The sequence below is a fragment of the Lepidochelys olivacea genome (genome assembly GCF_965140295.1).
Source record: "Lepidochelys olivacea isolate rLepOli2 genome assembly, chromosome: 12".
Lineage (NCBI taxonomy): Eukaryota > Metazoa > Chordata > Testudines > Cheloniidae > Lepidochelys > Lepidochelys olivacea.
The window spans coordinates 38,607,751-38,635,621 of NC_140422.1; the positions used below are offsets into that span (position 1 = coordinate 38,607,751).

Here is a 27,871-nt window from a genome sequence, read left to right on the forward strand (position 1 = left end):
AATTGAACAGAAGAGGGACAGGTTAATTAGGAAGCAGATCCCTCACTAGTGCTGATGTGCCATTAGTAAGCTGAACTTTGCCCTCCATGCCTCAAAATTGTTGCTTCCTTAAAAAGCTTTTCATTGTGCCTTGTGACAGGTATTAAAAAAGGCAACAATGAGAAAAGAACAAGAGCCTGATTTTGAGGAGAAGCGGTTTACGGTGACCATTGGAGAAGACGAACGTGAATTCGACAAAGAGAATGAATTTTTCCGGGACTGGAATTATCGCATCACTAGAGATGTCCGAGATCCAGCGTAAGATGTGGCTTTGTGCATGTATCCTTGCTTTTTGGAGTAGATGAGTGGGAAGTAATCCCTGAATGTCTGTTTGCAGTTAACCTTTCAGTCCAATTGTGTAGAAATACACAGCCCTCTGAAGATTAGCCAAATGTATGTAACAACATCAGAAACATGCCAGCAAAAACTGATAGGCCCTACTGTTACTTGGCACGCCTCAGCTTGGTCCTAGTTCAAAACCAGTTTTCCTTCTATGCTTTTTTAACTTTATTCCTTCAGAGTACTTTGCTCTTGTTTCTTCAGAGCCTGATATGCCAATTTGATTGTCTTCTTGCATGTTGCATTTGTCATGTTAGTTTGGGCTAGTGATTTGTGTTCCTTTTGGTATTTACACAACTCAAACATACACTAAAAAGTGAATATCGTGTGTGTACACACCAATACCCTGCATCACCAGAGCAGCAGTGACACCATCTTGACTGGGTTAATGCTCACTGTAAGTCTAAGGGCAGCAATCATGGTTGGCATGGCACTAGATCAGCCTCTGACATCTTAGTCAGCCCTTGATTAATCATTTGATAGGTCACCAACCAGAAGACTTAACCTACATGCAGTCAGGACTTGCAGAGTGGGAAGATTTTGGGAATGGGAAATGTCTGAAACATCAAACCTGCAGGATTTTTGTGAGGTAAAACTAAGTGGGAGTGATGGAAACATCAGTCAGCACCCTGCTTTGGGGACTGGAAGCAGTTCACGGCTCTCCAGTGTTTCTGGCTGGCTGGCTGTAGACTCCGGCAGGCAATATGACACCAGTTACCTTTAGGAGTTGGTTTTCTGGGTCTTTTTTAAGTCATATGGACTAGAAAATAATTTAAAAACATTAAGGCATAAGTTCTGCAGGAACTAAAGGGTAAGCCCTGGTGTGTGTAGACCGCACGCACGCTCTCTCTCTCTCTCTCTCACACACTCTCTCACACACACACACACACACACACACAATGCATTTGCCAAGCCTTGGTTGCAGCTAGTTTGAAGGTGGAGGAAATGAAAACATAAGAGGGGCAAATGAAACTGGTTGGTTGTTAGGTGCAGATTTGCCCTGGAATTAAATATAATTCCTTTTCCACATTTTCACCATGAGAGGGACCATGCACCCAATTCTGCAGGTGGTTGCAGAACAGTAACTCCCTATATACAGTAAAAGCTAACATCAGTCATTCTGTAACCTGCTTTTATTTGATTCTCATCTTAGCATATCTGCAACATTCCTCAAGTGGCATGTGACCAGGATTCATCACCAAATTTGGTCCGCTGGTTGGATCATTAGGTTTCCCGGCCCAGGACGGGTACTGACAGGGTGCACAACATGAACAACTGATCCATGCCCCTCTATTTGATTCTGAAAAACTTCCACACGTAACCAGTACATGTTGTCCCTAATATTAACAACAGGTTAACTACAACGCCGGTATTACAATTCTTAAATATCTACGTAGTCAAAGCCTGGATCAATAATTTCAGCCTGGGTTTTAACATTGTGTAAAACCTGTCCTCTTAAACCTACAAATAGTCAGGTTATTATTTTACAGTATTGAAGTAGTACTCAGCAGAGACCCTGTCAAGAACAGTGCCCCATTTTGCTAGGCACTTGTACTCTCCTTAAATAGTTAGTTTAACCTTTTACTTGTGTGCAGCAGAGTTGAACAGAATTCATAAAACTATAATGAATTGAGTGCTGAAAAAGTGATCATCCGATTCATTCGGGAAATTCAAGAGGAACAGTTCTGTCTAACCGGATTGATATAGGACATAACTTTTTCTCCTTAGTAATCTTTGTATGTTGAGCCATTAAATTTAACTTGGAAAATGTCAGCAATTTTTAAGCCCTTAATCATTGCAAGAGCAAAGTAACATATCGCAGCAAATCCTAACTATTGAATATTTGGATCATCATGTTGATAGCTTGATTGTTTTGTGACATACAAAGATGGCTAAATAGTTCATGAATTTTTTTTTCTCTTTTGAAAAATTATAGGGAGGTGGACGTCAAAGAAAACGTTAACTATGGGTAAGTGGTGGTTTGCTGATTTCAATACTGTACCAACATTTTCTGTAAGAAAATGAAAATGTTCCCTTAATTTTTCGTTTCACTTTTTCAAATTTCCTAGGCTACAGGCGATTGTCACAAGGTTGGTTGCAGCTGATCAATTGTTTGTGTATATTTCATTTTTGGATACTGCCACCTGTTGGCGGCAGACTATAAAATTTGAAGTTATGTCCTTAATTTTATAAATACACCTAGAAGGTAAAACAATTGTGTGTGTTTCTATAACTACAACTTTACATAAATACCTTATAGGGAAGGGAGTGGAGAACAATGGGGGAGGGCTGGGTTAAAAAGTCAATTTTTCCCTTTAAAATTCCGTTCCTGAACACCAGGAGTCACTGAACCTGTTCTCTGCTAGCGGTGCAAGAATCTACAACTGAATTCAGTACCTGGTACCTGTAATTTGGAGCTGTATTATAAGTCGTCAGCATCTTCAGGCAGAAAAGTGAAAATCTTAGCCTATGTAAAAGTGTTGAAATAAATACATATAATAACTTGGCACCCAGGATAGCACTCAGATCTCACTCTGCCCTAGCTTTTTGGCCACTTATATTCTATGGAGGGGTGGTAGTGGTGCTGTTACCCTTCCTATCTTTCAGGATGGGCTACTGAACTGAATATGGGATTGGAAGACAGGAGCTCTTGATTTCTAATCTTGGCTTTGCCACTGACTCCTGTGGCCTTGGAAGTTACTTGAACCCTTATGCCTGGGGGAATTCGGCACTAAAAAATTTAAAATTCGGTGTATAATATGTTAAAATTCTGTGTGTCTTATTTGCCAAAACAACACAATATAATCACATCAGTTTCGATTATTTTTATGATTTATTGCAAAATATCTGTCAGCATGTATGTCTGTAACAGCAAAAAAGATTTAAGAAATATTTTTTGACAGTTTCCTTACTAGGCATATTATAACAGAACTTTTAGAAGTAATTCATTTAAAGTACAGTACAGAACTGTATTTCCTGCGCCCCACAGAAGCAGTGCAAAGGCTGGGGGGATTCGGGGTAACGGAGGAGCTGAGGGAGAGGGAAGTAATTGCTGGGCAGGAGTCTGGGAGTGAACCTGGAGGGTTTTTGGGGGTGGCTGGGAGAAAGGGGGACAGGGGAGGAGGAATTGTTAGGGAGGTGGCCCTCCCCCTGGCCTCTCCCATTCAGTCAGGCACATCCGTCCAGTCCCCATGCACTCCCACTCAGCCGCTCCTCTCCCCCCTTTTACTATGTGACTGTGCATCCCCACTCCTGTTCAGTCCCTGGCTCAGTTCTGTCACCCCACTAGTTCCTGTGCCCCTGCCCCAATCTGTCTCCCTCACTCCCTTCTGAACTCCAGTCTATATGACCCCCAGCAGCCCCGTGTGTCCTGCGCTGTCTCTTCTCCACCTGCCGTGCCTCCTCACCTGGCCCTGCGGGCAGGGTGCCATGAGGAAAGCGGCCTCTCCTCCTCTCTTTCCATGGCTGGCTGTTCTGGCCCTGAGTCAGCTGCCCTTTCTTCTGGTGCCACAGCAGCCCCTGGTGTGTGAAAGGTGTAATTGCAGCACCTCCCTAGCAGATCGTGTTTTGTGAAAAGAAAAAAGAAAATTTGCAGGGGACCATAAATTCTGCGCGTGCACAGTGGCACAGAATTCCCCCTGAAGTGAACTCTGTACCCATTTTCCCATCTGTAAAATAAGTATCATACTGGCTACCTGCCATCTGATTTGCAAGGATTAGTTATTATTGGGTACATGCCATAAAGATACCAGGTAGTATTAGTAAAGCTGTTCTAACGAAGGAAGCTTTGCATACTAGAAGACTGGTGGCTTTTAGACACTTTGCCCCATAAGAAAAATGTCTGCGTGTGGCATATTTTTCTCTCACTAGAAAGCTCTGCCAACATGCTTGTTCATGGTATGTTCACAAGTGTCATAGACACATCACATCTGCGGACACAGCAGTAGGAGACTCCAGGGTCAGTTCTACTTTCCATGTCCCTGGGTAACCTCCCTTGATGGGAGCTGCACATGTGCACTGAGGAGAAAATATGCTAAACCCTAAATGGGGTGGGGTGGGAAGTGTGCTCTGTTACACCAACATAAATATACGAAATAACCTTTGTAGAAATCAAATGAAGTTACTCTAGATTCACCCCAGTTGAACTGAGAGCAGAATTTGACCTGTAGAGTTATGTATGTTTGAGAACATGCTTTTCTAAGTTTTGTTTTATTGTAATATTTAGAAGCTTTCTGAACCTCTTCCCAGATGCATATAAGTTAATCTCTGAATATTTTTCCCTGTCAATATGCTTAGTGTTTTCATTTATAAATGCAACAGTTTTCCTAATGTGCAGATGATATTTACCTATTTAATCTTCTCCCTTTTCTCAATGTAGGCTTGATTCCTATACAGATCCCTATTATGATTATGAAATAGAACGGTTCTGGCGTGGTGGGCAATATGAGAACTTTCGGGTACAATACACAGACCCAGACCCATATCGTAACTACAGAGTAAGTAAGGTAACATGCACCCTTTCCTAAGCTTTGCATTCTCTCTTCCTCCAGGTACTTCACGTACGTTTGTTTTAAATTACAATATAGGAAGTATGTTAGCATTAGATTTTTTTCCTCTTTTGGCAGACTGTGTAGACAAGACTTTTCCTTAATCTCTAAAAAGATTCAATCATTAATTATTTATCTAAGTTCTGTCAATGTGCAGAGTACTGTACAAGACAAATATACTGGCCCTGTCCTGCTGAGTTCACACTCTGCCTTTTCGATAAGGCCGAACTCAGTGGCACAAACCCCATCTGAATGTGTGTTCGATATCCTTTGTCATTTACATTTGGGGGTGGAGAAGGCATTTGACAGATGGGGGTAGTATTTGGGGGCCTTGCAAAGCAGTGAGTTTAAAAGAGGGATTTGAATGAAGACCAGTCTGCATGAACATTGTCCACTGGGACAGAAAAAGAAGGATGGATTTGGCTGTGTGTGTTGTCTACACAAGTAGACTCTCACCAGGATAAATGGGTATTTAAGAAATGTAATACCCATTACTATAATTGGGCATTGCGTACAGCTGTCACTTTGCATTGAGATGAGGGAGACAGCAGCTTTCACTGGTCTGCTGCTAGAATCCAGGGGGCATCTCCTTGTTACATTGTTGCACCCGACTTGCTTGCAGAATGAAAGCTCAGAGTGTTTTCATTGAAAATGTTCTTATTTCCATTCCATATTCCAAAGGCTGTATTGGCACTTGTTGCCAGGCCACAGAGTGCAGTGCCGTGGGACGCATTGGTAACGAGAACTAATTTTGCCCAACGCTAAGCTTTTCCGCTGTATTTGTTATACAAAAGAACAGCAGTAGCTGTTTTTTTCCTGTAAACTTAAATAATAACTTTTCTAAATCTGAACATCTCGGAAGTCTGAAAGTGGCCAGTCCGCAGTGCAATTTTTGGTGCTATGTCATCCGGTTATTTCTATTATGCTTATTTGCAAAATTCAGGAATTGCTAATGGGTCAGTGTAGCAACTTGATGCAGTGATCTTCTCCCTAAGATAGGTGAACAGCCACATACATATTACTTTCTTCTCAAGGGAAGCCTTCTAGATAATGGACCATGGTCATCTTTGATGACTCTGTTGCCTTTATTGAAGTTAAATGAACCTGATGCTGTGTTTTATGTCTCTTTGTTCTGAAACATTATGGCAAACACAAACACCATTTGTCCCCCTGATGCCCTGCTGTAACTTTGGCGAGCTAGTATAATTCTTTCCAATTTGAGACTTTAAAACCTCACACTTTCATTAGTGAGGAGATGTAACCATGGAAATGATGTAAAAGTGTCTTTTGTTTTTTTATACAAGGAAAGAGAGAGAGAACGGGAAAGGGAAAGAGAGAACCGGCAGCGAGAGCGGGAACGGGAACGAGAGAGAGAACGGGAGCGGGAGCGACGACAGAGAGAGAGAGAACGAGAGAGGGAACGGGAGCGTGACAAGGAACGCCAGCGAAGGAAAGAAGAGTGGGAGAGAGAGAGGGAGCGAGTGAAGAGAGATGAAAAAGACAGACAACACAGAGACCGGGACAGAGATCGGGACCGGGACAGAGAGAGGGAACGTGAAAAGGAAAAAGAAAAACCAAAGCCTAGATCACCGCAGCCACCGAGGTATGTGCTCCTCTACTGATGCGTGGTTTTGTTTGGTACTGTTTTAACTGTGGATTAACCAGAGACACACCAAACTGGGAGAGGGGATGTATGCTCTTTGGATCTCTATCGTCTGCTGCCCGAAGTGGGAAAAGCAGTCGTTCCAAGGGATGTGCGCTAACCATAGGGAATATGCTTTGCCAGCCCATAAATGGAGCTAAAGCAACGTCCGATTAGAGCTTCAAGGGCGTTCACCATTGCTGGCTGTACAGAGAGAAGAGACCTTCTGGGTGGAGGTGTTCAGGGTGTCTTTGGTGCGTACCCGGGAGGAGTCTAGACTGTGTAGAGCTGTGGAATCCAGAGCCATGGCAACGGAGTTTTGTGAGCCTCTCGGAAGTCTAGCTGGCTGCGCACAGGACATGGAAGCATTGACATCGGCTCCTTCTGTGGCCTTGGCAAATGACTCTTGGCAAGAATCCAGGATGGATTGGGCATTTTTATAGATAACAAAAATATCCAGTGTTCTAGTTAATACTAAAAACAGAAAGGGGATTGGAAGGCATGTAAAGCCTCAATTTTCAGGGATTAAGCCAATCTCTGTTATGAATTAGGATGAGATTTCCTGGTGCGGGGGAGGGGGCTACTCAGATTGGCCAGTTGCAGGGTTTCTTGCACCTTCCTCTGAAACCTCTAGTGCTAGCCACAGTCAGAGTACTAGATCCTGCATGGGAATTCCTATGTTCCTGTTTCCCAATCTGTCAACTAAATTACTGCCTACAATAACTCACAAGTGGGTTTGGATTAATTGTAAAGCACTTTCTGTAAATATTAGAGCTGATTGGGGAAAAATATAGAATTTTCATCCCTTGGGAAATTCTGATACTGCAACACCTGTTTTCATCCTATGTCAGAGAAAAAATAAAATATCAAAACCTTTTGCAAAATTAAAAGTTCAGTAAAACTTCAATTAAAAAATGTTGAAATATTTGGGAAATGGGTGGGAGATGTAGTCAAGGAGCAAGGCCCATGGGGGAAATGCATGCCTGAGGGACCCAGAACTGCATCTCCTGCGATGCACATGTGGCTGAGCCACAATGGTGCCTCAGTCGTAGAGACTGCAGTGCATCATGGAAGAGTTAGTCCATCTGAGGAGCTGGGCCTCTAGGGATGAATTGAGACCATGAGTGACCCAGAACTACAACTCCCACGTAGTGCTGCTCTGCTTCAAGTAAGTGCAGAGATTAATGTCGACCCAACCCAAAATGAAACACTTTTAGATTTTCCTGATAGAAAATTCTGATGTATTTTTAAATGAAATCCCATTTTCCAACAGGAAAACATTTTATTAAGAATCTTTCTACTATCCCTAATAAATACTAAGTGTTCCAGGATGTTATCAATATGGTTATATTAATGTAAAAAACTGCAGTTAAAACACAGATGTTAGAAGTAACGAATATAAATATGCCGTTTAATTACCTCAGTTGCCACTCGTTCATCTTAGGCTGCTGGTTCACATTCGCGCTAGGTCAGTGATAGCCAAGATCTTGTTATCTGTAATTGTTCGACTCATGATGCAAGTTGATTACCTCACTTCTAAAATGCTAGTGTTAGTCTGGTTTGTCGTGACTGATCTTATGACCATGCCCATGGGCACAGATGTGAGACTACAGACTGAATGGTGCCATGGAGACTAAACTACCTTCTGTGGCACTAGAGGTAGTTCTGCCCCAAGTCAGGGGTAGGATGCCCAAGGACTTGCTGGGGATAACTATGGCACTCTTCACCAATCTTAAATTCAATTACCGCCTCCTCCTCAAAACCGTTCATGGGTCTGAATAGTGGACGCTATCACCATAGCAGGAAGGTTAGGCTCATGGTCTTGCGGTACTCTTCTTGATCTTTACACGCTTTATGGATTTGATTTTTCCCAGCGAACAACCTCTCCTGATTCACAGTGATCTGTGAACTACATATCAACTCCCTAAACCAGATTTCTTCAAGATAGGTCTGTGTCTGATAAAGAAAGAAATACACCAGGGGAAGCTGTGTGTGTTCCTGGCCTTATTTTCATCTGATACAAAGCACACTGATCCAAACGGTTCCAATAATCTGATTGCTTTTGGCTCAATATCTGCTATTTCTAGGAACTGTTGATTGACAAATCTACTCGTTCATACCCATTCCTGTCTCAGCCAGTAATTACAAGAAATAGATAAAGGTCAAGCAAAGCTTCGCTCAGAAGTTACGGGGAAAACCAAACAGGAACTTGTTTTGGCTTCCTTTGTAGGTTGGTTTAAAACAAAAAACAAAAACAAATCACCTCTCCAAATGCTAGAAATGAGGTGGCTATTGTGCTGTTTTCAGCGCTAGCATTGTTGCACATAGTATAGATGTAAAAGTTAATGCTTTAAAATCTGACACAAACCCTTAAATGAAGGGTTATAACTGTTTTATAAGGTAACAGATATGGAGTGAAGCAATAGGAATATTTAACAGTAAGCTGCTGTCTGAGAATCTCTTTATCTTGTTTCCAATGGAGATGATGCTCCAATTGAAGACTCCTGCAGGTTAGAAGTACTCTTATGTAAGCAGTCAAATCCCCAGTTTCTGCTGTTTGGACTCTCCTCTTGATCCACTCGCTCTGTTACATGTACGAGGGTTTGGGTTTATTGGCAGTAGAAAGAGAAATGCAGGAAAGCAAATAAAATAAAGGAAGCTGCAGGTTAAATCCTAGGGATTCTTTACACAGGAGATTGCTGCACGGCAAGCCAGTGTGCGACTACAGCACAGTAGCTTGCCGTGCAGTAACATCCCATGTGGATGCTGCTACAGTGTTCTCAAAGTTCGGTAATGTGCTTTGACATGCTGCTGTTTGCAATGCACGTTTAAAGTGTGGTTGTAATCTGAAACACGAGCATATTTATATAAATTTGCTCTTACACATTTTTGCCAGCCCTTTAAATTCCACCTAGCATGTAGTGATCCTGCCCCAATAAGAATTCAACCAACTCCCTACCTCCATTACATACAAATAACTCAGCACTATTTATAGAACTGAGTTCTGATTTTGCTATTCTCTGAATAAACCATTTACAAAGTTTAATACATAACATCTTAGCAATTGCTTCATTTTTAACCTTCATGCCTCTCCCTCATAGGGGAAGTAATTCTGTGCTCTTAGTTTATTTATAGACTCTTGTGCTTTCCCTAATGTGTTAAATCACAACCTGTTGGCAATTCCAGCCTCTTTCGTAGTTCTTGGCTGCTGATATTCAATGCCTCCCTGTCACGTGACTTTTTGACGTTGAAGACTATTGGCGTTCCAAGCTCATATGAAATTCCTCAGGCAGGCAGTCATCAGGTAGCACTCTGGCAGGCACTGCGGCAGTGAAGCCGGACATTGCATAATAAACAGATTCCCATTTCCAGCTGGAATGTGAATAATTCTCCTTGGCTCATTCGTGACTAAAGAGCTCTGAAAGCCCAGTTCCACAGAGACCATGCCAAAAGCATGATGCAACTACTGAAATATTAAGGATCTTTGCCGTTGGTGTACCAAGGACAACTATAATTACTAGTAAATGGCATTCAGTGCATTAACACAGGAGTTTCCCCAAAGGAAGTTAATAGAACAGAAACTATGACCAGCAAAATGTAAGATGGAAATTGAGAGGGATGGAAGAGGATTTGAAGATCAAATACCCAGAAACGTAAAAACAAATCTGACGCTTCAAGTATTTGGAGTCTGGTGCAGTGGCCCCCCTGGCAGCAAAGGGAGTGGTTGAGAATGGTGATGCTGCTAAGAATCGTTACATTGGTCTTCACCATGGGGGATAGTTATAACCCTTTTTCTAAAATGGATAGTAAAAGCGAATATTGAATGATGTCCTCTTAGAGTCCAGGGCACCAGAAGGGGCCATTGTGATCATCCAGTCTGATCTCCTCTACAGCACAGGTCAGATAACTGCCCCAAAATAATTCCTAGAGCAGAGCGATTAGATGTTTTTCTAAAATTGATTTAAAAGTTGCCACTGATGGAGAATCTGCCATGACCGTTGGTAAATTGTTCCAATGGTTAATAATTCTCACCATTAAAATAGTCACACCTTATTTCTAGTCTGAATTTGTCTAGCTTCAACTTCCAGCCATTGGATCATGTTATACCTTTCTCTGCTAGACTGAAGATCCCATTATTAAATACTTTAATTTGATATTAAATCAAGTCACCCCTTAACCTTCTCTTTGTTAAGCTAAATAGATAGACTTAAGGAGCTTAATCACTATAAGGCAGGTTTTCTAATGCTTTAATCATTCGTGTGGCTCTTCTCTGAACCCTCTCTAATTTATCAACATCCTTCTTGAAATCTGGACCCCAGAACTGGACACAGGATTCCAGCAGCAGTCACACCAGTGCCAAATACAGAGGTCAAATAACCTCTCTGCTCCTTCTCAAGATCCCCCTTTTTATGCATCCAAAGATTGCCGTAGCTCTTTTGGCCACAGCGTGTCACACTGGTGTCACACATGTTCAGCTGATCATCCAACACAACTCCCAGATCTTTGTCAGAGTCACTACTTCCCAGGATAGAGTCCCCCATCCTGTAAGTATGGCCTATATTCTTTGTTCCCTGATGTAGACGTTTTACGTTTAACTGTATTAAAACATATACTGTTTGTTTGACCCCATCTTACCAGCGGTTCAGATCACGCTGTACCAGTGACCTGTCCTCTTCATTGTTTACCAGTCCTCCAGTTTTTGTGTCATCTGCAAACTTGAGCAGTGATGATTTTGTTTCCTTCCAGGTCATTAATATAAATGTTAAATAGCATAGGGCCAAGAACCAGTCCCTGTGGGACCCCATTAGAAATACCTGTTCAATGATGACTCCCCATTTACAGTTATGTTTTGAGACCAATCAGTTAGCGAACTTCTAATCCATGTAATGTGTGCCACGTTCATTTTATGTCTTTCTAATTTTTAATTAAAATGTCATCCACTATCAAATCAAATGCCTTACAGAAGTATCAGCACTGTTACCTTTATCAACCAAACTTGTAATCTCATAAAAGAAATCAAGTTAGTTTGACAAAATCCATTTTCCATAACCCATGTTGACTGGCATTAATTATATTACCCTTCTTTAGTTCTTTATTAATCAAGTCCTGTGTCACCTGCTCCATTATCTTTCCCGGGATCAACATCAGGCTGACAGGCCTATAATTACACAAGATTATCCTGTTCACTCTTTTTAATTATTAGCTTTCTTCCAGTCTTCTGACACTTCCCCTGGTTCCAGACTTACTGAAAATCAACATTAACAGTCCAGCAAGCTCCCCAGCCAGCTCTTTTAAAACTCCTGAATGCAAGTTATCTGGACCTGCTGATTTAAAAATGTCTTACTCGTGTAGCTGCTGTTTAACATCCTACCGAGATACTAGTGGACTGGAAAGAGTGTCATCGTATATGACATGACTATATCGTCTGGTTTTTTTCCAAATACAGAACAGAAATATTTATTGAACACTTCTGCCTTTTCTGCATTATTATGATGATTCTGCCATTTCCATCTAGTAATGACCCAATACCATTGTCAGGATTCTTTTAGTTTCTAGAATCTTTAAAAACTCCGTATTGACCTTAATTCTGCTGGCCATAGATTTCTCCTGGTGTCCTTTTGCTGCTTATATCAATTTTCTCAGTACCGCAGGACCAAAAATTAAGTCCTCCACCCAGCTTCCCAGACAACTCCCTCCAAAAAAAAATCCCTGCTAGATTTTCAGTATCACCCCAAAAAAATACAAATGTATTTGTACGTTTATGGAAATCTTGAGCTAGTTTGTGATCCGAGATGAAAATAACTTGTATCGTGACAGTTACTCTCTGTGGTGGGTGCATTAGAGAATAGTGTAACTTTCTGAGTTTAGAACCAACCAGTGCAGTTGCATCTGGTCACCCACAGTGTGCAAACTGGAAAGTGTTAGAATAGGCTGATCCCAGAAGAAAGTGGTTCAAAATAAGGCAATGCAAACTGAGCGTGATTCACAACTGTGAGACACATGCTGTTGCAACCTGTCAGAGCTGGCATTCAGCAAGAAGAGTTCATAATTTTTAGTGCTCCTCGGTCAGTGTTGTCTTTCCTAGTAGGTCTTGGTTAACCACCTCTGCATTGCTGTTTGATTTCAATTGCTTTTGTGTCCTTTCTGGGTAGATACTGTGTATTCTAACAGCTGGTATTATCTCAGAAATGCAGCACAATATTCTATTGTAGTCAGTAACAGGATTTCATCCTAATATACAAAATTGTGTGACGGGCTGGGGTTTGCATCTAACATCCCTTTTTGTTTTGTGAGTAATCTTAGCTGTCATGTTGAAGCATTGCTAGATTAAAAACTTCTAAACATTCCATTTTAAAAATCTCACATTTTTGACAAACGTAGACTGTTAATGATGATGTAGAAAATGTTTCCTTGTTCCTATTTGTTTTCTCTGACACTTTATATTTTAGCCTAGGCACGGAAGATTGGCTAGTCAGTGTCAGTTCTATTAAGTCTGCCTCAAAGTCAAGTTCATGGACTAGCACACCGCTGCAATGTTGCTGCAGAGAAATGATTTTTTTAGAATTAATGGAACTTTTAAAAGGTTTCAGTGAAAACGCTTCCATTGACGGTAGCTTTTGTTAAAGTTTAGCATCCCTGTAAAGACTTCCTACCTATACAGGCTTGTCCACTACTTTCACAATAAAAACGAAAGATTTTTGTGAACATAAGCTGGGATCAGCAAGTGGCTTGTGTGACTTGAATGTGGACCAAAGGGAGTACCTAAGAGGACCTTCTCTTAGTAGCCGTTCAAAGCTGGAATTACTAGAAAGAATGTGTGCCGCTCTTATAAAATTACTGTAAAGAATGAGGCAGAGTGACTAGACACTTTCACTTGTACCCCCGCAACGGAGAAGGCTGTAGCTCTAAAGTGTCAAATACCCAGCCCGCAAGACAGGTCCCGTTTCCTAAATATATTTATACCAGTCTCGGTGATAGATTCCGATTCTACAGCATGAAAGCGTTTGCTTTATTGAATTTTAGAGTTTGTCCTTTGTGGTTTTGAAGAAAAGCTTCCAGACACGATGGACATAGTTCTGTCTTGGCCTGAAATGCTCCAAGAGATGCAAATTGTTCCCATCCATTTCAGTGGCACATTAACATTTATAATTGATAGCACTGCAAGGAACAGATTTTCACACCTGTGCCCAAACTGGGTAATTGCACATGCAAATGACCAAATTTGAAGTCATTAATCTCCCATAGCATACTAAGAGACTTAAAAATCTGGTAATACACATCTATACAGAGCTTAATTTTATATATAAGTGACTGTTTTATATATATATAAAAACATATTTTTATATGTTTTTATATATATAAAAACATATTTATATATGTTTTAAGTGACTAAACCTTAATGGCTGTTCAGACAAACACTTCCAAACATTCCTTGGTTTTTATTTCCTGCTGTAAAATTCCATTGTACGTTGCTGGAGAATGTGTGCTGATATCAATGCACTTTAAAAGTTTACCTTCCTGCTAGAAAATAATTATTTTCAAATAATAAAGATGGAGTTTCCTCTTTCAAAAATGGAAATGTAGGTACACTTCAGAACAATAGCCCTGAAGCTTTTGACATCCCTTGGTATTGTTGTGTGATAAGATTGCATTACCTGTGGTAGACTGATGTCATGTGTGGGGGAGGGGAAGGAAGCACTTTCTCTAAGTTATTTTCCTGGCCTTAGATTAGAAATGCTTACAGTAATTTGCATAAATACATTGGGGGGAGAACTTGGGGCACGAGGTCAGACTTCCTCTTTTAATTTCCTCATGGATTTAAATGACATGCTTCAACAAAGTCCTAGAATTGGATTGTTTGAGAGCTGCAGATTAAGCTGTGTGCAGTGGTGATCGGCAGTCTGACCGCATTTCCAGCATGGTTAGCTTTATTCCGTGTTCTTTCCCTGGCAAAAACAAGCTCAGCCTGAATCCTTTTCTTGATCACCACAATTTGAAATTCCAAATTAATGTGTCTTCCGTTTTCTATAACTGACGTCTAGTCACTTTAGGGATTAATCGAAATTAGAGATGGGAAGGACCTATTAAGCCATCTGGTTCTAGTCCATCCCCCAGGCAGTGCAGGATTGTTCCCTGTTGTGATTTAATTCTCTGAATGTAGTTGGGCGGTAAACTCCAAACAGGTGACTCTGACTGCTACTTAGGTTCACAAATGCTCCACAAAACCAATGATATACCTGAGAGACGTCAATGATATTTTCATCCTCTGGACCAGCGACGTAAACTCCCTCATAGATTTCCACCACAGATTCAACAACCACCACCCTTCCATTCAACTCTCTCTGGAACACTGCCACACCAGCATCAACTTCCTGAACAATGCAATAGGCTTCAACAATGGAACTCTACAGACAGCTACATACAACAAACCCGCGATCACCACATCTGCTTTCATAGATCCAGTAACCACCCTAAACGCACCAAGAAATCTGTTATCTACAGCCAGGCACTCCAAGGAGAAAGTCCGAGATATACCTAAACACACTCAAAACCGCCTTCACCAAACAGGGACACTCGACCAGAGAAGTTGATCACATCATGCAACAGGCCATCCAGATATCCCAAGAGAACGTGCTTCAATTCAGAAATAAAACCTCTTCCAACTGCACATCCATAGTTGTCACCCACCCCACCCCCCACACACACACTGGAACCCGTACGGGGTATCATCAAACTACTATAACCCATACTCGATGGAGTCCCCATCCTGAAAGAAATCTTCCCTAAGCCCCCTCTTCTGGCCTTCAAACAAGCCCCCAACCTCTCCAAGCTCATCATCACAAGCAAGCTCCCCACAGACCAGGACACACCAACTCAAAGTGCCACCAGACCCTGCCAGAACAACAGCTGCAAAACCTGCAGGCATATCTCCACTGCTACAATAATCAACACACACACCCCACAGCACCTTTCAAGATCTGTGAGTCCTGCACATACCTATCACAACTTGTGGTGTACCTCATCCAGTGCACTAAATGCCCCAATAGCAACTAGGTGGGTGAAGCCAGACAATCACTATGCACTCAATTGAACTCATACTGAAAAATAAGACAAGACGCAAACACCATATCACCCCCGAGGCTTGGTTTACGCTACCAACTTAACTACATCGCTCAGGGGCATGGAAAATCCACACCCCTGAGCGATGTAGTTACAGCAACCTAACCCCTGGTGTAGAAAGTGGTATGTCCATGGGAGGGCTACTCCCATCAACGTAGCTACCACCTCTCAAGGAGGTCGAGTCCCTACGCCAACAAAAGAACTTCTCCAGTTGGTGTAGATACCATCTTCGCTACTCACTACAGCGGGGCAGCTGTGCCCCTGCAGCACTGTAAGTGTAGGCGAGCCCTGAGCGATGTAGTTGTACCAGCCTAAGTTTGTAGTGTAGACCAGGGCCAACACCCGAAGAAGAGCTCTGTGTAAGCTTGAAAGCTTGTCTCTCACCACCAAAACAAAATACTACTTCCCCCACCTTGTCTGACTTACATTCACCTGTTTCTCAGCCCTTGTCTTCCCCAGACAGCTGTCCTAATTTAACTCTGTTTAGAAATTGATTTAGTTAAATCTGGGCAGCCGCCTTGTATAAACACTCTTACATTGGTTGGAGTGCCTGATACCAATTTACCAGAAGTAATTCCTAAGTGAAAAAGAATGAAGGGGCCTTCTAATATGTACATTGAGGCTTCCCTGGGAGTTTCTTTACTTAGAGGTTTCATATTTCAGGTCAGTGGAAACTTGAGGCCCTCGCTACTTGAGGTCACTCAAGATTTTAGGGTGCTTTTTTGCAAAAGAAGGGTTTTTCCTTTTATGTCCTGACCAAATTCCAATTTGGTTAATTATGTTCTGGTTCCTTAATAACCTCATGCGGCATCAGTTGGAACAGACTTCTTAAATTGAGCTGTACAGTCACTTGGCTGTGTGCTTCTAACAGGGCCGGCTCTAGGTTTTTTGCCACTCCAAGCTCCGAGAGCACAACTGCCCAAGCAACAACAAAAAAAGCGGGGGTGGCCGGAATGCCGCCCTTGGAATTGTGCCGCCCCAGGAATTGTGTCACCCCAAGCATGTACTTGCTTTGCTGGTGCCTAAAGCCAGTCCTGGCTTCTAAACAATCACTGCGTTCCACCTCAGCTGTAGCTTCACTTCAGCAGGGGGTGAATAGATTCTTTTGAATGTTTATATTGATGAATAAATCCTATTTTTATTAAATTCTACAAACTGGAAGATGAGGAGCTCATGTAACTACAGGATGATCCATGTGCTATAAATGCAAATGACGTACATTCTGCTTTTCATTTTGAATAGGGCAAATCTGAGGGAATCCACAGGTTGATAAATGGGCTAACTGAATTATGGCTTAATAAGTATGAGCCATCCTCCTTTGTCTTTCACCCTATCCCCAGCACAAAGCAGCAAGACGGAGCATTAATAGTTAGCACGCAGATTTCCATTGGAGCAGAACAAACCTCATCATGAAAGTCTCTTGATAGTGGAACAGAAGTATTGCCATGCTGGATATTTCAGTAGTGAACACATTAATGTCCCCCTGTCTAGGATATACAGCGACTTCATATACACAGAGCACCTTATGTGGCTGGTATCCTGGAGAGAGGAGTTACTATCAGAGTGCATGGTCAAGGTTCATGCTGACTACTTTACTGCAAGCAGACTTGTAGTTCCCATTCTGTGTGGTATCTCTGTGCTCTATGAGGCATAAAGCTGCAAGACACGCTGAAGTTTAGATCAAATATGCCTAAAATCCCATGCAAGCTACCCTGTCTCTGATTACTTTCTCTCCATTCACCATTCACTGTGCACCTAGAGTCTTTCCCTGCTGTGACCATCTTTCCTCACATCATGAGCCAGCAGCAGTCTGAGATGAGTCAGCAACCCTCTTGAAGCCACAAAGAGCTGGCTTCTTTTATTTCTCTTCACTGCCTACATGCCAACACTACCATGGAGTACATGGTGTCTTGTACGTGTGTAAATCCACTTGAAAACACAGCAGGGTAGGTTGCATGGGCTACTAGCCTCAATAACTGGAATGGCTTTCATTTAAAGAAAGACTGGGTGTAGTTGAGATGTAGCTGTTGAACAAGTGTAGGCTGAAGTAGACCTGAGAAAAAGGAGTGTCCTTAGTCTGGTAAGAATTTTTGTAGCCTGTTAGCATAGTTTTGAATGCTGGCTGTCAGATATCCCTGCAGGATATTAACTGGACCAGAGCCAGGACTAGTTGATGATAGAGAGTTGAACCAGTTTGCTGGGTGTTACTATACGTTGAGTAAGCAGGTAGCTCTTGAGGAAAGACTAACCATGGAAATGCCCACACAGAAGCATCATTTCCCCCTTGGTGTTCACCTGGCTGTATGCTCACTGCTGAGTCAATAACAGAAGCATATATGGAAACCAGGCTTCCTGTTGTGATTTTTTTTTTTTCCAGGCAAAAATCCTCTCCAGGAAGTGTAAGCAGGGAGAAAGCACTGTATCAAACTAGGCCATAGGTGTATGCAGCAGGTTTGCTTTCTTGGGCTTACTCAGTCCAAGCTCGTGCTCAGTGTGGACGATGTGCTGTCTCTGATGAATCAGAACCTGGAGTCAGTGACTTCGTGTCTTTTGAGAATTCAGTGGGTGGTTTCTTTCAAAAAGCTCTTGAGAGTGAGGGTTAGAGTGCTGTAGAAGGGTGAAACACCCTTGAGTTGAGATCTTTGGTAATCTTGGCACCTTGGCCTCTGAGATCTAGCAGTCCCTGGACAGTTTAAAATAAGATTCTCAGTAGACTAAATTCAGTTATGAAGTGGTAGATCTGGCACTGCAGATTACACGCACCCAGCATCACCTTGCTATCTCCCCAAGCCACCTGGGGAACAACTGGGCCAACAGACCACGTGGGACCCTGGGGCAAATCACTTTAGGTGTGTCTACACTTCGATTAGACACCCGCGGCCGGTCCATGCCAGCTGACTCAGGCTGCAGCCAGAACTCTGGGATCCTCCCACCTTGTTGGTCCTAGAGTCTGGGCTCCAGCCTGAGCCCGGACATTTACACTGCAGTTAAACAGCCCCGCAGCCTGAGCCCCATGAGCCCAAGTCAGCTGGCACGGGCCAGCCACGGGATTTTAATTACAGTGTAGCCATACCCTTTGTGCCTCTATGTCCCATCTGTAAAAAGAGGATAATGCTTCCTTTCTATTGTCCTCTGATTTGTTGGTTTAGACTGTAAGCTCTTTGGAGCAAGGACTGATTCATACTATGCATCTGTACTAGACCTAACAAAATGGCAACTCAGTTCCTAACAGTACCAGCCAGGGCTATCAAAATACAAATAACAGGCCCTGCAGTGGTCAGCTAGGTCTCGGGAATAAATGCAGAGAGTCACGGTCAGATGCTCAGATATGGTTATGGACGCAGTGTGAAAACCTAGGTCAAGTCATGGTTTATCACCATGTCCACCACTCACCTTGCATTAAATAGCGTATATCAAAGAGTGGCATTGGAAACGGACAGTAATGCTATATGGAGGGATGGAACAAAAGCCTAATACTGCTCTGCATACCTGTCCTAAATGATCTGCGTTCTGTGTAAATGCTGTACAAAAGTCCTGTCGGACTGAGCCTGGGGCTGCAACCGTGAAACAGATGAACATGAGAAATGAATGTCTCCCTTGCCATCAAGTTTTACGTTGTATTACCACTTGGAAGATATTTATACATGTGAGAGAATGCCAGGTAGTTAAAAACATATGTATTTTCCAGCCGTCAACCTGAGCCACCAAAGAAGGAAAAGGAGACAACTACAACCACCAGCTCTCAGTCCAAGAGAGCAGATGAATGGAAAGACCCATGGCGCCGATCCAAGTCGCCCAAGAAGAAACTTGGAATGTCTGCCTCTCCCAGCCGTGCACGCAGACGCCGGAAACCCTCTGCGTCATCAGCATCTGCCTCTGGTTCTTCCAGGTAAATGGAAGCAGGGGAGACGGAGGGAGAGCGAACACGTGAGCCTCCCTTGGATTATTCCTGTGATATGGTTACCTGTCCAATAGAGCAGCCATTTCGACGGGCACTTGCAAGTCTTGCTGGTCTGTTAGAGCACAATTGAATATTTCCATGTACCATTCCTAGACCTGTATAGCAGTGGGAATGGGGTGCAAGCAGGTGGTAACAGGAGGAGATGAGAGGCTTGGAGCACTGGTAATTGTAAACACTGGTGTGGGACACATTGGTTTACAGCTTAGTGGGTTGCAACAGTGAACTGTCATTGGGAGCAAGAGGAAGTCTTCCAAGAAGCAGCTGTAGGTAGTGGACTACCCCAGAAAATTAGAACTTGAGTGAAGTTCAGCTCTAGTCACTAATCCTTGCAACAGCTGCTGGGGGGTGGGGTATGTGGCCCATATAAATCAACCTAGCTCACTCCAGGGGTAGCAGCGGGAGGGTTGGTGATAGGAAGGGTGTGCTCTGAGTGCTGAAGGAGAGTCTGGTAAAAGCTGGGAGCATGGAGACTGTGGAGCCCAGGAGCCCGGTCGAATAGAGCCATAGAGGACAGAACAGCCCCGTGGAAAGCAGGTACTGAATCAGGGAGAATTTGGACACCGGCTTGAGCCTAACTCCCTTTAAAGATTTGAACTTTGGGTTTCCAAAAAGAAAAAGGACCTCAAGCGAACTTGAGATACACAGAGCACGCCAAACTGATATGATTTGGCTCTGAAATGGGTATAAAACACTGATAAGATAAATCCCAACATACCTTTATCTTAAGAACTGCTGCATTCTCTGGATTCCTCCCCCCACTCAGATCAGCGGTGGTCAGGCCATCCTGGCCCACCGGGGAACAAGCTGGTGGTGACGTGGTTGAAGATCATATAGAAGAGCTGGATTCTGAGCTGCCCTTTCCCAAAAAGGGATGGAGAGTCACTCGGGCAGAGGAAGGTGGTCAGCCTGTTCCAGATGGCTGGTGTGGTGGTTGCAAGAGAGCCCTCTTCATCGAAGCAGGAAATGAGGGGCGTGGGGTGCAGGGAGAGAGATTATAGATCTATAGGGTAATATGTCCCTGGATTGGTCTTGAAGATGGGGGTGGGAGGTTTGAATGATGTTCAGGAGAGTCCCTGAAACTAAACAGTGAAAATGAGAAATTTTGTTTTCCCCAAAATGAGTTGTTAATCTTTTTCTTCCAGGTCGTCTTCTCGCTCATCCTCCTATTCTGGTTCTGGTTCTTCACGATCTCGTTCCAGATCCTCTTCCTACAGCTCCTACTCTAGTCACTCTTCCAGACACAGTTCTTTCTCAGGCAGCAGGTCAAGGTACTGTTTCTTTGGCTTCTAATGCAACAGCTGCAACTTTCTTCTACTCACCAAAATAAATAAATAGGGTGCTTAGTTTTAAAATCTTTTCTTTGTGTTACTCAGATATTAAAAGCAGATACAAAACCAGTATCTGAAACAAAAATAGTCAAACCAACGATGATCTTAAACAGCAAGATCAGCGTATAAAGATAATTACTGGGAACTAAAATACTGGAATAATTACAGACCATGCACTGCCTCTATTTCAAAACAGTGTTTAAAATTTTCTCACCAAACAGCTCCATTCAGTGGACGGGCCTACTGCTCTCTCTGTGGACGCTGTTGTTCGTTGCTTCTTTCCCACTGATACTTTCTGTACCTCCTGTTCATACACAGTAGGTCTGAAAGAATCATCTTCACTGTTTAAAAGACCTGGAAATGAAAGTCTTGCAAAGTTGTTAACTAAATTCTGTAATTTTTTAATGTTAGTTGGTTGAGTTACTGTTTAAGTGCCAGTCCAGGAAATAACTTCTGCACTTGGCTCTCTCGGCTTTGCTATACTCTGCTTGATTGTTCCCCTCACGTTTCAGGAAATCGCAAGAGCTTAATCCGTTCCCCAGTCTTTTTGCTCCTATCTAAGTGACTGTAGATTGCATTTGGAGTGTCTCGGCCAGAGCAGGAATACATGGGACTTGAAATAGAATTCACACTTGCAAGCATGATCTCATCTCTAGTTTCTCTCTCAATAAAAACCCATTCGGTGTGCCTGCCTGTGGACCTGAAGCCTGAAATGGAGTATGGAGGACTTGGACCCAAGCATTAAGATGGAATAGCTGAGAGCTAGTCACTTTCTGGCTAACATCCAATTTGTGCCTCAGAATTCCTATCTCCCATACTGGCATCTAGAGCAGAGGGCAGGTAGGACACTAAGAGAACAAGTTTTGTCCCACTAAAAGTAGTCCGTGCAATATAGCCACTTAACCCAGGGAAGGAGAAGGTACAAATAAGAAGAGGGTACTCCCCACACCTGAAAGGCCTGGAGACCACAAGTGAGAGAACCTTTCTGCGATCCCGGGGACTGAGTTGAATGATGTACACCTTCTCTTCCGCCCAGAGCTAATCTTTTTTTATTTAATTGCCCAGGTCGCGATCCTTCTCATCTTCCCCTTCACCTTCCCCAACGCCATCTCCACACAAAGCGCTTGTGAAAGCTAAAGGGGAGCCTGCACCACCTGCTGGAAAAGGGTAAGACTTCTTGTCTACTTGGAAGAGATGGTGTAGGAGAGCCCTCAAACTGTAGTTTCACCTTGGCCCTTAAAGGGTCCCGGGATACGATTCTGACTTTTGGTTCTGAAATCACCCACCCTACTGAAAACTGTAAATACAGAATGTTATTTGTATCGATTGACACTTGCATTTAAGTCTTTGATTAATTGTATTCCCTTAATTGTATTATAGTTCATGTACACAAGCTACACATATGGGTATATGTAAATGGTCCATATGTACACACAGACTGATTTGTAAATTGGGTGTGTACAGATACGAAATCTGAATGACACTCTTGTAGAAGGGTTTCTGTGATATAAAGCATGTGACTAAAGCTAGTGTGTATTACACATATCATTAAACTAGCGAGCAGAAATATAGCTGTATACAGTTAGGGTGTGTCTGTTTGCAAATTCTTGGGTATGAATTAACACAAGTACAATAGCTCTGTAAACGTAAAATATTGGTTTAGTAGCTTATGTCACCCCTTGTGCTTTTTTTAATAGGCCTATATTTCATATTTCACCCACTTCTGTCACACTAACATAGTACACGTGGTTATCCTGGGGAATGTTTCTCTGCTATATGCTGAGGTCATTGTTTTTAAAGGTGATATGGAAATTTTTCCAAAAGTTACAACTTGGAGGTCAGGCTGAATGCTCCAGCAGGGCACATGACTACTTCAGCCCATTTCTAATTCAGTGTTTACTCACTTTCCTGAGCCCATGGCGTGCCTTCTGATGGATTGAGTCCCATGTGGAGTGATGCCTTTATATGTTCTCTTCTGGTAATATTGCATCTACTGCAGAACAGCATTGCAACCCCACAGCTGCCTAAAATGGCGCGTTTTCTTTTCCTGGTCAAACATAGCACGTATTTAATATTTGTGTTCTGCAGGTTATAAAATAAGAATATGAAATAGGTAGCAAAAGGGAGAAACTAACAGCCTTTGCAGCCAGCCAGCTCCGCTGCTGGTTAATAATGGGTGTGACATCACTATCACAGTGAACGCTGGACAATTGCCAACTATTATGTAAGTGATTGGCTCATCGTGGGCCTGAAGAAGAGTAATGCTGGAAATGTGCTGAAATGACCCCTTTCCTATTTGGTATGTTCAGTATAAAAGCTTAAAGGCAATGCACACGTCTGCTATTTACTGCACACTGTAAAGTGCAAGATTAAAAGTCTAGGATCAGAGTTTCAAAATGAGGCATGCACAAATCGATGCATACATTTGCACGCAACCTTAGCATGCAAACGTCCAGTACGGGTAAGCGAACTGGTTATTTGCACACAAATTAGTTCTGTGTGTCTAAAGTCTGACCCACAACTTGTAAGCAGACGTTTGTTTCAGATACCTGTGTATCATAAGTAACCAATTCCAAGGGGAACTTGTGGAACTGTAAACTGCTGGAGTACGTTGTCGCCGTAACACTGCCTGTTTATATAATAGCTGATCTCTTTAAAAATCTTTCATGTTAGAATGCAATAAACTGCCCTTGTTAAGGGGCTTTGTAGTGTCCGAGTGTTTCTGTGAAATATGGTTTACGTTGACTTTTCCAAAAGGCTATGGTAACAGGAATTGTATAATGTTTCAGCAGTGGGAAATACGTTGCTCCTGAAAATCCCCGTGTTACATGCCCATGGTGTTTGATCATACACGAGAGTATCAAAACTCCATTTTAACTTTGCAGTGAGAAATCTGTGAAGAAAGTAGGTGCCCTTCCAGTCCCACCACCATTGACTAAAGTTGCAACAGTTGCACCAGAGCCAGCCAAACCGGGGGATAACAGAGAGGCCAGAAGGAAGGAACGTCAAACGAGGACTCCACCCAGGAGGTAGGAGAACCTGGGCAGATGGGGTTTGATCATGCATAGAAATGAAGAGCCGGTAATTGCTAATTGAGGAATTAACCAAGAACTCACTCTGACTTAGAGGAGAAATCTGTCCCCTTGGATAGCAGGGGAACCAAAAAAGGGGCAGAATGTATTACTTGCATGCAATAAAAAAAAAAACCCAGGCCGATCTCTCTAGAGACCTGTTGAATGAGAACAGCAGGTGGAATCCTTGAATTGTACCAATAGGAAACGCTCATATTATAGGGTAAGCACACATTTTAGAGCAACTGATTGGTTAGTCCAGCCATTGAGGAAGCAAAGGAAGCTCAGAGCTACGTTGAATTCAGAGGGTCATGCTCCATAATGAAGTAAAGGGAGGGAAGGACTCGGGGCTGCAGAGTTGGGTGCTGGCCTGCATCTGATGCTTAATAAATTAAAGAGAAGATTTCTACTGTGCCAACTCAGAAGGAAATGTGACTTCAAAAATGTGGAACTTCCCTCAGACCTAGCTAAATTGATGTGCCCTTTGAGGGCAAACAACAGTTTCCTTAGATCCTGGTGTTTTAAATCAATAAAAATAAAGTTCTATGCCATAATTCTATTTTCCTTTCAATGCCAAGCTTCCTAGGTCAATTCTTAGCTTTGAATGGAGCTGTTCCCCTTGTTCCTTAATAGTGACTAGAGAACAGTACTGGAAACCTTGAGTTACTTCTGTCTCTGGTTGCTGGGATTCCTCTCCCCTTAGAAAAGTGGGTTATGGTTCCTTTACTGGAACAGGTTACTCTTAGGAGTCCTTAGACGCTGCATGATCCCTTACATGACTGTTATGGGTGTCAGTGTTCGCAGAAGGAAAAGGAAATAAACCGTCCCTAATGTGAAAATTTAGAAGATCGGTACCAGTTAGCTTGTCACCCCAAACTTTAAGTAGCGAGTGGCGAGTTTGATATTTCTATAGTCCACGCTACAAGTCAGCCCCACAATCTTGTGCAGTTGACACTTTTTTGTTAGGAAATATTCGCTACTGATGCAATAGGACAGGACAGAGGTGCTGTTCTGTGTCCTGCTCCACCCAGCACCATTCAGTCTCTCACGAAATATCTGCTGTTCGGAAGCGGGGATGCATGGCCAGGACAGGGAAATCTGTTTGACTGACAAAACAGAATTCTCTGCTGTATTGTCGAGTGTCAGTCAATGTATGTAAATAACTGCATTGGAAGCCTCTTGAAATGCACAAAAAGCAGCCCTGCTTTATTGCTGAGTAGAATCAGATGAGAATGGCTTCTTTTGCTCTCTTGCAGGCGGACTGTAAGTGGCAGCATCAGTGGCAGTGCCAGCAGCTATAGCGGCTCCAGTTCCCGATCTAGGTCCTTGTCTCGGTCTCTCTCCCGGTCTCATTCCCGGTCGACGTCTGCCTCAGTGTCCCCCTCCCCATCTGGGTCCAGAAAATCCAGGTAAAGCACTGTCACTTTCAGTTTCACACTTGCTCATAACGGTTAACCGACCCAGGTTATGTGCCGGTGTTGTACTGGACACGTTTGAGAGCTCACAGTGCAGGAAACCACCTTCCTAGCAGGTGTGTGCAGTACAAGGAAAGATGCCTTTGCCCAGAGTATATAAATGAGTCTTAAATTTTGAAAAATGAAAACAATGTTAACAGCTGCCATGTTGCTTATTCTAGGAAATAATGAAATTATTGTCAATGTGCCCTGAATTATCCATTTTCACTCTAATTTGGGGCTGAAGCCTCTCTTCCCCCTGTTTTCAAATCTTAATTGAACGTTTACCTTGCTGTTGTAAATACAAATTCCAGGGTGTTTGTTTTTCTACGGCAATAGGCATTCATCTTACACAATGCTGCTATTCTAAACTTTTCTCTAAATCTCACTGTTGGATCTCTTTAGGGCTGATGCCTGGTATGTCAGCACCGCTTATCAGAAAGCATCTAATAGATCTGGCTCGTGGTGGTGCTTTGCGCTGTTAATGGCAAATAAGGTTGCAAGAATGGTTCCCGTTGCACGTTTTGCCCCAAGACACCATTCATTTCTTTGACATGAATGGGTGTGCTGTGTCTGGCTCCCTCCAAAGCCCAGTGACTGACAAATTCTGATAGTCCTGAAATGAGTCCCCTTCAAAAGCATATTTAGATTAACTTGTGAAACCTGTTCATACACAAGAGTGTTTCTGCAACCCCATAAGCAGCTGCTCCGTTTTTTCTATCTAAAGTTCTTAAGCCCTTGGGTAGTATGGTCGGTGTGGTCTATACAATGGAGCAGAATGTGGTTCAAATCAGAGCCAATTCGCACCTTTGTGCACTGCAGAGCCACACGGTTGAATGGCTACATTTTTTTTCCAGGAATGTAAGCATGTTTATTAAATGTTGGTCTGATTCATTAGGCCCTCCAAAGGCTGATATGAGAGGCTAGGGGTGAGTCTGCCTCTCAGATGCTCTCTTTTTAACTTAACCCCACTGTAAAGTTTATGTTTAGGATTTCAGATGTCTACTTCTTTAGTTGTTACTTACACCGCACCAAATGATGAGCCTGCTGCTTTGCAGGTATTTGCAAGTAAGATCCCTGCCTTGTGACACTTACTGTAGACAGCACAGATATGGTGTGAGGGCAGAGATGGACAGGGAGTGCTGGTGTTCCTGCTGAAACATAAACAGAGCTGGCTTAATATTTGCTACTGCGCTGCTTTCCCCAGCAGTGTGCAAACAGTGTGTGCCTGACACGGTCAGAGCACCGGGCCCACTCATACTCCAGGACCAAAGCACTTTTTGAACACAGGAAATAATGTACTGAATGTACTCAAACCAAAACAGACTACTGACACAATTCTGTAGCCACGCCCTCCTTTGGAGACGAAATTCTATCCCTGGGTTCCTGGGATACCAAGTCATCACCCTCTCCTCTAACAACTCACTTCTGTCATGGTACTGTTGAGTTGTGAGCTTGTGATTTGTTTTAAAGTGATGTGCCCTCCCCTGAATTTCCCTGCGATAGATCAAAGGTTTGGGGTCGGGCACTATCTTATCTTTATCTGGTCCAGTGCAAAGTACAAAGTCTGTATCAAAAAAATACAGTAGTCGTTCTCCAGCATTTTAATTGTGCGGAACATGTCATCAGACAGCATCCATCTTGTGAGCCATCTTCCCCTCTGCCTGTGCTGTTCTCTCCATCTCTGTGGTCTTGTGGCCCTTCAAAAAGGGAACCTTATGGCCTCTGGAATGTAGCTCTTGAATCGCGAGCTTGGAGAATCCATGTCTTTTAAAGCTTCCTTGGTAAATAAGTATCAGGCAACTTGTGCATCAGGCAGAGTGAATGATATGGGGACACTCTTGACCTGAACTATATCCCTGAAACGTGTAGTCCAGGGCTTACCCTAGTTCTTGCTTTATTGATATCTCTGGATGAATAAGCTGTATACGTGTCTCTGAGTATAATATTGCAACAGTCTTATCTTGTCCTGAGTGCCACTCGCCTTTGCAGCCCTTGTGACCGCTCCTCGGTGCGGCGTGAGAATGAGCGAGCAGGCGCGTGTGTGAATTCGAGAGGCCCTCGTGGCGGTCTCCGCGGGCGGAGGTGGTGAGTGTGCCTGTCTCTTTTCCAGGTCCCTGAGCGTGAGCAGCGTCTCCTCTGTCTCTAGTGCCTCCTCCAGTAGCAGTTCCATACGCAGTGCAGACTCGGAAGACATGTACGCCGACCTGGCCAGTCCAGTGTCCTCAGCCAGCTCCCGATCCTTGACCCCAGCCCAGCAGAAGAAAGGTAGAAGTATCCAGTTCTGAGAATGAGGGAAGGGGGTGGGGCAAGATCTGCAGAGAGCTCACTTGGTGATATGGCAAACAGCATGGAACCCATTACACAGAG

At 43.1% G+C, this 27,871-nt stretch overlaps 1 protein-coding gene across 4 annotated transcripts in view; it reads left to right on the forward strand.

Moving 5' to 3' along the window:
• Positions 1–27,871, forward strand: part of ZC3H18 (zinc finger CCCH-type containing 18) — a 60,387-nt gene that overhangs the window by 24,697 nt on the left and 7,819 nt on the right. For 2 of the 4 annotated variants that reach the window (XM_084644560.1, XM_084644559.1), the window contains exons 6-15: positions 140–297; positions 2,315–2,347; positions 4,757–4,883; positions 6,230–6,528; positions 19,376–19,576; positions 20,791–20,916; positions 22,042–22,143; positions 23,862–24,005; positions 25,304–25,456; positions 27,615–27,769. In XM_084644560.1, the coding sequence (XP_084500686.1) occupies positions 140–297; positions 2,315–2,347; positions 4,757–4,883; positions 6,230–6,528; positions 19,376–19,576; positions 20,791–20,916; positions 22,042–22,143; positions 23,862–24,005; positions 25,304–25,456; positions 27,615–27,769 (1,498 nt within the window). The remainder of the gene's footprint in view (positions 1–139; positions 298–2,314; positions 2,348–4,756; positions 4,884–6,229; positions 6,529–19,375; positions 19,577–20,790; positions 20,917–22,041; positions 22,144–23,861; positions 24,006–25,303; positions 25,457–27,614; positions 27,770–27,871) is intronic. The other 2 variants (XM_084644562.1, XM_084644561.1) reach the window with 1 other exon arrangement.